Source organism: Vollenhovia emeryi, unplaced genomic scaffold, assembly GCF_000949405.1.
Source record: "Vollenhovia emeryi isolate VEMERY1.0 unplaced genomic scaffold, V.emery_V1.0 DF939129.1, whole genome shotgun sequence".
Taxonomy (NCBI): Eukaryota; Metazoa; Arthropoda; class Insecta; order Hymenoptera; family Formicidae; genus Vollenhovia; species Vollenhovia emeryi.
In genome coordinates this window covers 951,079-962,536 of record NW_011967237.1, presented here as the reverse complement: position 1 = coordinate 962,536, position 11,458 = coordinate 951,079, and the positions used below count along the sequence as shown (strand labels likewise).

At 44.0% G+C, this 11,458-nt stretch overlaps 1 protein-coding gene across 2 annotated transcripts in view; it reads right to left on the bottom strand.

The window, feature by feature from the left end:
- Positions 1-11,458, bottom strand: part of LOC105568396 (forkhead box protein O) — a 186,644-nt gene that overhangs the window by 49,756 nt on the left and 125,430 nt on the right. The window contains exons 2-7 of one of the 2 annotated variants that reach the window (XR_001009432.1): positions 7,454-7,578; positions 7,156-7,353; positions 6,663-6,781; positions 5,932-6,182; positions 4,428-4,928; positions 3,438-3,759 (exon numbers count right to left, since the gene is read on the bottom strand). Coding sequence is in view for 1 of the 2 variants with exons in the window: in XM_012024044.1 (XP_011879434.1) it covers positions 3,544-3,759; positions 4,428-4,928; positions 5,932-6,182; positions 6,663-6,781; positions 7,156-7,353; positions 7,454-7,578 (1,410 nt within the window). In the remaining variant the exon portion in view is untranslated. Of the gene's footprint in view, positions 1-2,131; positions 3,760-4,427; positions 4,929-5,931; positions 6,183-6,662; positions 6,782-7,155; positions 7,354-7,453; positions 7,579-11,458 lie in introns of those variants that run through there. The other variant, XM_012024044.1, reaches the window with a different exon arrangement.

The following is an 11,458-nucleotide window of genomic DNA, read 5'->3' as shown; positions in this document are numbered from 1 at the left end:
GCTGCCGCCGCCGCCGCCGCCGCCGCCGCCGCTGCCGCTGCCGCTGCCGCCGCGTTGAAACGTCCGTGCCTCCGAGCGCGTTTCTTACGCGTCGCGTTGCGCTTCGCTCGCTGCGGCGGTATCGGTTTTATCCAAACCCTCGAATTTATGCCCTTTCCGCCAGACGGTAAATGGATATACAGTCGGACGAAAAAAAAGAGAGAGGGAAAGAGAGGGTGCGAGAGAAAGGGAGGAAGGAAGAGAAACAAAAAGACATCGATCCCCCCTCGGAACTAACGGAGATCGGTGTGCATACCGGTTTCATACGCACAACAAACTACTGAAACGGCCGGAGGCGTTAATATACCGGGGCGTAAGCCCGGGGGCGGTATTTTTTCGTCGCTCGTGCGCGTTCGCCGCTCTGAAAAATATTTTTCTGAAAGCTAATATCTCTCTCGGGCCGATATTCCGCCGTGTAAATAATATCCGCGCCCGTAGGGACAACAAAGTAGGCTGTCATGCGAGTGCAATCGCCAAAAGAGGTTGTCCTGGAGGGAGGAAAAAATGAGCCGCTCGCGTGGCCAAACGCTCGCGTCATTTTTTCTCGCTGTCTGCTCGCCGCTGTGCGCTCTGCTGCTTGCTCGGCGATCGTGTGCAAGATCAAGAAAAATCGGCGGGTGACGCGAACGGGATCGGCCGTAGTTGACGATCGCGCGAACGATGTGAAAATGCGAGCGCAAGCGAGTAACCGCTCGTATTAAATTCCGCATGAAATCTGTTTTATTAATTTTATCGACCTCTTAAGGGGATGCTGGAGTGATTCTGCACTTTTGCACCATTCTAACCTAAAAACTGTCAGTTCGTGAAAACATTTGTGTAATATACAAATTAAATGGTTTACGTGTACAGATCGAAAGCAGCTCGCTATTCCGGCCAAATGAAAGAACAATATGGCATCACTGAAACTAAGTTTGTAAATCTAATAAGAAATAATAGTGAGCAACACATACATACAGTACATGTAGTATGTGTGTTGCTCACTATTATTTTTTATTAGACTTACAAACTTAGTTTCAGTGATGCCATATTGTTCTCTAATTTAGCCGGAATAGCAAGCTGCTTTCGATCATCTGTACACGTGCCATTTAATTTGTGTATTACACAAATCTTTCCACGAAACAGACAGTTTTAAGTGCAAAAGGTGCGAAAGTGCAGAATCACTCCAGCATCCCCTTAAGTTACATCTTTCCGTGTTGGTGTAACTTAATTTTTATTTTGCTAACTTTAATCTTTTTTTTTTAATTGTTAAAGAGACGAATGCAACGTGGCGATTCGCGAACCGTTACGGGGGAACGAATTGTGGGCGATTACTCGCTTCATTTCGACGTTTCCTTTTGTGACACTCGAAAAACATTATTGGCGTCGATCACGCAACTGCGCCGATTGCACAGAGGAAGCCAACATCCAGCGAGTTGCAATTGGCCACCGGAAGGCACACGCTAGAACACGATTACTAGCGTATGATTAATATCGTCGAACGTTTATCCGTGCATTCGTACGACATTTTTATCCCCATTAGCGTTACAACGACAATGACGACCGCGACAAGAACGACGACGTAATGGTAGGATGAAGCTATAATTACATCGCACTTCTGTGCGTGTATTAAAGATTAAAAGGCACCGGTAGCGAAGTAGCAGTTATTTTAGTCGCTTTGTCGCGATATACTAAAAGCGAAAACGATTTTCTCCGAGAAATCACGTTATATCTCTACCTCGTCCTCCTCCGTGATCGAAAGAGTGAGCGCGAGGTGTGGAAAAAGGCGTCGGCGTAAAGAACGTGAATACGCGTTTTAATTTGCTACCGCAAGCTTCGCGCGCGCGGAACACTCCGTTGCAGAAAGAGACAGATCGCATTATATGGACGCGATTGCCAGTGTAATTTCGTGTAAATTGTCCAAGGTCGTTGCAAAGCGACGTGAATATTTGAGCACGCCGTAAACGAAATACTCTGGGAAATGACGTAGAAGGGATTATTGTCCCATGAACGGTCGCGAGCCATATTCGTGAACTGTAACTTCAGCTTGACTTTTTAAAACAACTTTATTTTCTAATGTGTGAGTTGTATTAAAAACACAGGTAGACTCTTGATATTTTCCATCCGCTAATTTTATTTCCAGAAACCAGTTTTCCAATTACACTTCTATACAGTTCTTCGTAATATATAGATAACTCGTAACTCTCTTCTAAACGCTAAGAATTAGGCTATTCTTCTCCGAAGTATTGTCCACTAGCTATTATCAATACGCTGCTCGGGCCGTGGACCGGTGGGCCCGTCAATTACATTTTCTTGTCTTATCTACTACGAAATTTACATTTGGACACAAGTGTACGTCATGGAAATGGAGAACTCGCGTTTATTCGTCAAGCGTTGCGAGACGAAAACGCGTGCCGCTCGGTCCTCGGCGAGAAAAATCGAGGCCCCGCGCGAGTGTTTTTTCGCGAACGCATAATTGCTCGTCGCTTCTTCGTCAAACAAAATGCGACTGTTTTCGTGTGATCGCGATCAGCAATATTGTGTTAAGGCTTTCCATAAAATTCGCGGCCCGCGGCGATGTAATTGTTATCGCGTCCAAGTCAATAGCGATTTCGCACAAAACACCGTCGGAACACGGGTTGCCGCTATATGAATGTGTCGGCACGTACGAAATGGCGGAAGGCGGGGGTACGGGGGGCCGAGAGGATCGGGGGACGGAGGCACAAAACGTCGAAGCGATTTATTAAATACCATACGGCTGAGCACTGTTATGACACGAGTATGCAAATATTATTTTGCGTGCACGAGGGGGCAATCAATGACCCGCTCCCTCTGCCCTCCATTCCCTCTTGCATCCGCCGGATATCTTCCTCCCTTCATACTTCCATGATCGAAAACGCGACGTGAGAGAAAGTTCGCGAAAGATCCTGAACGAACTTCCGGATGATTAATCAGCCACGCGAGAATGATATATCGATTCGCGGGCTCTAACATCTAACAGATGGATGACATAGATTTACGTCCTTCCTTTATTTCACGATTACGTAATGTATTTAAGCGAAGCTATTACCTAGAAATTAATCCACAGTGGCGAATTTCTTTTATCATTAGTTTCGGAAGAAAAGTAACGAATGTAAAAAATTTATCAAGTTTTTTTTTAAGAAAACCTTACACGAATGACCTTACGTAGAGTCGTTATAAATTAAATTCTGCTTAAATCTATTATCACCGAATTATGGTTAAGTTCATGATTCTTCTATAATCTTTCCCTAAGAAACAAACACGATCTTTGCCCCCGGGTGGAAATGCGGGTGACCAACGCCTGCGCGATTTAATCTATCGACGTTTCGTCTCGGCACATGATAATTGTGATTACAAGCGCTAACTTGAAAAATGAAGAAATTGAAACTCAAGGAACTCACCGATGAGCTGCCCTTCGGTCGTCCCGCAGAAGTTATCCAGCGATCCGTCGGACAACAGCGGCATCGGCAAGGACGACGGGGGTGTCGAGGGCAGGGGGGTTAACTGCTAGTGAACCCACGAGGGGGTCGCGGCGGGGGTTGCCGCATTCGTGCTCGCGTAGACGCCCGGCGCGTTCCCGGTCGTCGTGCCGATAACGTTCTGGCAGACGATGCCGCCATTCTGGCCAACGACATTGCCATCGCTGACCTGCACGGTGCCCATCACTCCCTGCTGGAAGTTAAAGTCCAGCGTGCCCTCCATCGACAGCTCGTGCCTAATTACCTGCAATTTACGTGTCGAATCGCGCGTTTATATTTTACGAAGCAACGTTTCCCTCTTGAGGCAATCCTTATCCGGTAACGTGAATTTCTCGAACTTTCCGCGGAATTTTAACTAGAATTATTTTCTTAAGCTATTGTCTAACAAGATGTCCGCAAACTTTGGTCTTCGTTATTGAAATCGATACATTTATCTATAAAGTACATATATATATATTTGCGCATATAAAAGTTACTACTATATATTCTTGGCAAATGAAACAAATTCCACGGATAAGAATTAATACTTTGCGTGACACTCGGGATATGGATTTTAATAGCTAAGAATCGTATTTATATTTCATTTTTTACAAATGTTTAATTCAAGAAAATCTCGAAAACAAAACTACTAGCGCGGACGAGAAATGGTTTTCTTAAAAGTTCTGCAAGTCGCTTGGAAACTTATTAGTGACGGCCGAGGGGGAAACCGCTGACCAAAATCTTGTACACCAATGTCCACTAATGCCCAGTGGGCATTACTTTATCTTATTTTATCAAACTAATACCCAAAAAATGCCACAAATCTGTACACCACAATACCCTCAGCGGTTTCCCCCTCGGTGACGGCATTAGCAGCAATAGACGTAGCTACATGAACATCGATAGTAACAGACAGAGCACGATCAGACTTACTTCCTCAACGTTGCAGTTGAAGCCGCCGTGCATCGCCTCGATGTTGTTAAGATCATCTTGGCTGGTAAGATCATCGATGTTGGAATTGAGCGCACCCATCAGTTGACCCATCATAGTGCTAGCCACTATGGGACAGGATGTCGGCGTGTTGGGCGGACTAGGACCGGCTGGTCCAGTTTGTGCCGGCTGATGCTGCGACTGATGCTGCGGTTGATGCTGCGGCTGATGCTGCGGCTGATGCTGCGGCTGATGTTGCGGCTGATGTCGCGGTTGATGTCGCGGTTGATGTTGCGGTTGATGTTGCGGTTGATGTTGCGGTTGATGTTGCGGCGGCTGCTGCTGTTGTTGCTGCTGCTGCTGTTGCTGCTGTTGCTGACGCTGTTGCGTCTGAATCATGTATTGCAGCGTTTGCTGTTGATTGCTGCTTAGTGTCGTAGGACTGGGCTCGCTCTGCTGGTACGACGGTGACATGCCGGATGGTGACATACCGGGGCTCAGGTTCTAATTTTCGAATTTGCAAAGGGAAAGTACGGTAAAAGCGTGATCGCGGCAATTTGTGTTTGCACATAATCTCTTGCAGCATGTAATTTATTACATGTACAAATACAAATATTATTGATCAATAATGATTTACAAATGAAATGTAAATATGTTTCTATGGCTATTCGCGTTGTGAAATATAGTACTATTTATATTCTTCCTCGTATAAATACATATCAGTTTTCTATATTTGTCTATTCTTCATATCTCTCTGTCCTATTTTAGGACGAATACGTGCATTCTGTTGAAAAAGATATGATACGCATATATCACGTAGCAATAAAATAATTAATTCTAATTAATAGAAATAAAAGTAAGTAAATTTTAGCATAATTTAATCTTAGTAAATTCATTCTCGTGAAAATTGATCAATTAGACAGATTGTCCTGAATTTGGCCCAAATATATTTGCATTTGTACCGTTATCGAAAATACGTTCCAATACAATTCCATAAGCGTATGATGCTTTTTTAAGCCAGTTTCAATAATAAAATGTAAATAAGCTTCCATCGCACCGTCGCAAATCTTTTCACACAAGACAACAAAAATATTGTTGTAAAAATATCGGCGTCGTGGAAAATAACGAGCTCAATTTCCATGAAGAAAAGATTCCTCAACTCCTTCGATAATAATTTTTCGATTAGGCCGTATATATAATATAATCAATCTTACGAAACAATTTATTTTGAAAAATGATATCCATTAATCACTTTGGCCATCGTCGCGGCTAACGTTATCCTTTCTCTCTAAACCATACAGAAGCATAGACATTTCGTGTGTACATTTGTCTCTCTCCCTTTCTGTGTGCGTGTATATGCACGTTTGTGTAAAACATATATCGCGATCCTTATTGATTTTGCAACATTGCCAGGCCGAACATGCGCAACATAAAAACGCTGACGTCCTCCTTTGTGAAGAGTTGTGGTATTCTCGCGCGAAAAATCCGCCAAAAATTTCGGACTCACCATCTGACAGGCGCACGGCTGCAGTCCGTGAATCGGGCATCTTTGCTGATTGGCCGACTGCGGAGTAGGTGGCAGGCCATAGGATGCGGACGACGAAGTGCGTAGGCCGTTGTTCCTCTGGTACTGCGCTTCGTAGTAAGGCGGCGGCGGGCCCGTTTGCTGCTGGTGACTGGCCGGCGGTGATGTCTGGTAGATTTGGTAGGGTTCCAGCTTCATCGTCTCGGCCAGGTTGCCTGCTAGGATCGTATCTGCTGTCGAACACGATGCGTCACGTATTAATCGTGCTTATCTGACATATAGCTGCATGGCAAAAAGTTTATTTTATCTCCAGTTTCTCAATTAACGAATCATCTAATTGTTATAGCCGTATTTATATGTAGTACAACTTAAATCAATTATACAGTAATATAACTTGCAGCTTGTACATATAACATAAAAGGTACAACTTTAACATAGAAGGTACAACTTTATAATATATTGGTTTAAACTACCTGGCGTTGCCCGGACTTCTTATATCTAATTATCACAATATGTCAAGGGGGTGAAATCAGGGGGAAGGAGTGGGATGTCCAGGTTTCATAGGTAACTATGCAAAAGTTGATCCAGATCGGTCGAAGGGTTGAGATGCTAATGTAAGATAGTGGAGAAAAATTCTAGAAATATCAAGACACACAAGAGGAAAGGGAGCGAGAAAGAGATTGGAGAAAGCGAGATTATCGTTAGATATGTACCTAGTTGTTGTTCCGGGCTGTAAGAAGATGTATAGGTTGGTGTCCAATCTGATTCCCCGAGAACCGCCGGGATAGGACTCAATCGGCCACAGGAAGAAGCGTTACTTGAAGCGCGAGGACTTGAATAATAAAAATTATTTATTTCGCCCAAGGCGGCTTCTCGAGATCGATAACTTAGCTTTCTAATTTTGCACAATATATAACGTCTCTTTTTAACATGAATTTGTACGTAATAATATCTAACTCTACACTAGTCGTTTGGTCGCACGTTGCCAAGCTATTAAAACTTCCTGTAACTAATACAAATAACAAATTCTCTCGAAAATAAAAAAAAGATTGATTCGGTCAGTTTTGATACTTGATGTATGACTTGATGTATGACAGTCCATTGAAATGGGGCACGCAGTTCAAAGTAGCTTATCGACTAGAAACGTTCGTGTTTTGCAAATTTCGTATCCTACTTTAAAGCGAAAATATTAAAGCTCTATTGTACCGGAAGTCAGAGGAGAGCTGGAATCCGCTGGCGGGCGGCAAGGGGCTATCCGGGAACAGGTCTAGACCCTCTCCGACGCTGCTGCTGGGACTGGACGTGGGCTCAGCTAGGAGTCCCCCGTTCCTCACAGCGTCGGCGTACTTCTTCGAACGACCCCGTCGTTTCTCTAAACTTCCGGTGCTCTCCATAGTAGTAGCTCTGCGCAACAAATACGATACGCACAGCGCTCGTGGCAGTCCGCGATCAAGGGAGACAGAAAAGCAAAACGAGAGGCAAATTGTTGGCAATCCGGACTTACCTGCGACGGGCGGATTTGCCCGGCTTGGCGTCGCGATTGATCATCCACCAGGAACTCTTGCCGGTTCCTTCGTTCTGCACCCGCATGAACCTGCTGTGCAGCGACAAGTTGTGACGTATAGAATTCTGTGAACAAAAATAATAACATAATTTATATAGTAAGACAGCAACGTGGAAGAGAGAGAAAGTTCTTTAGTCGCGCATTACATGTCAAATAAGAGTCTTGCTAAATAACTGATTTCATTATCTTACGTCGTTTTATAAATAAAATTTTTTTAAAAATAACATAGTATCGAACAATCCCTGGCGTTGCAGAACAACGGAGGAGAAATATTGGTGCCGGGAGATTTGGTATTCGACATTGGAGCAATAATACAACTGTAAATCGATTAGGATTGTTGAAATTGTGTCCCAAGCCGATACGGACCTAAATGCACCTCTGCGTCTAAATTATATGGAGAGCTTGTCTTGTTACATACAGTAGTCATCTCTGTCTTTCGCACAGCGCGAGATAGCATCTATGCCATCTTTATTGTCCGTATGTATGTGGGAGAATACGAGAATACTAGACGAAAAAATCAATTCGTGAAGAGTGAATCATAGTAGCCGCGCTTTATAGTCCCTCGTCGTTCCTCCTGCCTTCTTCATTAGGCAAATTGAATCGCGCTACGGGTATAGTAGCCGGATCTTCCGAAAAATTTCGGAAAGCTTCTACCCTAATACGACAGTGCCCGCGTCGCGAAGCGATAACAATTTCCTTTCGTCTTCGTCTCCCGATGCGCGAATCGGCGAGACGAGCGCGCGCCGAAGGATGCTTTCAGACGAAATACATACACGCAGAAGACGGCGTGATAAATAAAAATGGCTTCTTTAAAACGGCCGTTATATCGCGAACGAGACAGGCGGAAGTTGACGCGAAGTACTTCGAAGAACTTTCTCAAACTCGCGCCACGGCATTTTATCGTTTCGTTAAGTCGCCCTCCTAAAACAGAGTCGCAGATTGTTAGTCTTCAAATGGACAGAAATAATCATAAAAATCCATTTTCTCTGACGATATAATGTTGGGGGCCATCGAACACGGAGACTTTTAACCGCATCGTGAATATATCTAGACATTTCTTTATAAAAAAAAAACATGGACGTCTTGTACCTGTCCATACATATACCTGAAGCTATTATATGAATAGTTAATTTTTATAATGCTTTATGACATTTTGGCAAGTCATAAAATTGCGAGATATTTATCATCCAGCTGCTACGTTCAATTTACTTGGACATCTGACATGTGCACCGGACGCTTTAACATCTAAAAATTTATAACGTGGAAATGTAAGCGATGTATTCTTTACTGCCAGAAAGAAATAGCTCGCCTTCATGACGCATATCGCGTTCGTTGCTTCCACCCACAACATGTCCCTTTCAATATCACTCCGCGAAAAAAGAGACCCACATCCATCGGATAGTGTGTAGCATATAAGTTTCGCTTGTGTTGTTGATGCGTCGTAACACTGCAGTCCGAATGACCGTATAACAGACGGAATAAAGCTTAACGGACCGGTGTCGGCGAAATCTGTCCCATTGTCTCGCCCCGCTGGCTTCCGGTTTTGATAAGCTCGCCGAATTAGCTGGTCATAGATGTATTCCGCGAATATATTAAGTTCCCACGCTCCTCGTTATTCTTATCGCGGCTTAGTGCTTTCCCGCCTTTACTGCCCAACACTCTTTTCAAACTTGACCGATCGTCTCGCCGGACTTCTGAATATCCGGAAAGACGAAAGTATTTATCGACAAGTTCTCGAGAAGCTGTCGGGGGGTATCGCGCCGACGGGATGCTTTTACGATCGCCAGCGCCAGACTCCTTTCGCCTTTAACCCCCGCGTGAGAGACTCGCGCTCGGGGGACTACCCCTCCGATGGGACGATCAGCCATTTCAGTCGTGCAGTCGCGGACTATACGGCGGGAGTTTATAACCCCATCATCTACCCGCCTTTATCGGTGCTATGCTTCGAAGATGAAGACATTTTCGGCGCCAACATTCTGATTTTTCCGTCCAGCCGAGCTCTCGCGAGAGATTACGCCGGCAGATTTGTAAAATTGTAACGTCTTAAGCAGCAGTCGCACACTCGTTACGATAAAAGCGACGATTTAAACCCAAATATTGTTATTTAAAAAAACAACACTGGCTGTTTGCAAAGTAATCTCGCTACAATGTGTGATTATTCTAGGCGTAAATCTCTAACAGAAATATTTATGGCGACGGTGTGTTTAGAAAAATACTGAAATAAAATTGAAAGCCGGTCATTCTCCCTATTTCGTTAAAATCTAGAAAGTTTCAAAGCTCTGATAAAAACTAAAAGAGCTGAGAATCAGATAAAATGCTGGTATTCATCAAGAAACATCGTCACCATTCTCCTGGTATTAATTAGAATTATGCAAAGTACAACTAGAGCTTTTCAATGTCGATTAGCGTTTAATTAAATTTACCATCTGTATTCATAACTGAATGTCCTTTAGTGAAGGAGATGTTCTATCGAGATTGCTTGACTGAGTTTCAAGATAGAGATCACTTTGTCGATCTTACGCAAGGCAAGAGCGCAGAACGAGCTCCGTGTTCTCTCTCTCTCTCTCTCTCTCTCTCTCTCTCTCTCTCTCTCTCTCTCTCTCTCTCTCTCTCCCCCCCCCCTCCTCCCTCTCTCTCTTTCTCTTCGGGTTTCGACTGCGATTCTCGGCCGTCGATAAAGCCCCGGCACTTTCGTCCAAAATCTCTATAAACCGCGTGGAAACGGCCTTCGTCGTCTAAGAGCGAAAAGAACGCGATGGAGATGACCGTGCGCCATCGTCTAGATGAGGGCAAGAGAAGAGCGGTTATCTCGCGTCCGAATGGACTGTATAACGCGCAATATATGGAGCGTAATCTCGTCCTTCTCGTACTTGTATGATATTCGCTAGCGCATCGTGAGCTAGAATACGCGTGATAAGAAACGTCGAAATCAGCGAAAAGACGAGACGTCGGCGAGCGCGATTACTCCGTAAGTCTTCAATTCAAGGTCGCTAGGGCACTGAGCATCTGGGCAAACAACGGCGGCAATCCAGCACCAGCATTAAACGCGAAATTTTATGTGTCTTGGAAATTTGTCGTTAAAGTAGCTTATCTCGTGGAACGGGGATATTGGTGACGATTTAATAAGTTGCAAAGATTTTATTAACATTTATACAGTCATTAAACCAACGCGTACGCAAGCGTATAAATTTATCTACTTTAAATCTATTGTGGTAAAAATAAATAATCTTAACAAGAAACATAGCTGAATGTATCAATGATTTGTAGTGATGGCACTTATATTTCGTTTACGCTTTGTTTTATCAACACTATTAAGGTTCGCATAATTTATTATATGATAAAGACCTCTAAACTTGCCCCTGAAAAAGGAACCTTTATCGAATTTTGGTTTGGATGCATAATATCGGCGACGCGTACAATGCGCCTGTGGAACGAGGACGGCATTCTTGCCGGCGATCAATTACATCTCGGTTTCGACAGATTGCAAATGGCCTTTCCGATACGGGGAACGCGGAAACGAGCGGGCGATCGCTCGTCACAGGGAATTTGCGATGATGATTGGCGGCGGTGGCCAAGGAAAGGGACAGTTTGAATAATAAATCACGATCGTTAGGTAACTACAAGCACGGAAGCTTTAATTCTTAATGCGCGCGTGGACAGAAAGGAACCAGGTCCGGCCTGAACGAACAATTTGTCTCGATCGCCGAGCTTCGAGGATGCGCCCGCTCAATGATTCGACATGCACTCGCATTTCGCGATCTGCATGCGTCACTTCGTACCATCGAGCGTACGGAAAGAAATAGGAAATCTGTGAGGGAAATTACACAGGAGTCATGAAGTAGAAAGTTAGGAAAATATAAGAGCGCAAATTAGAGAATGAAAATTTATATTAAATTATATGAAAGAAATTAAATAATGTAAAATTTATAGTAAAAAGTAGACATT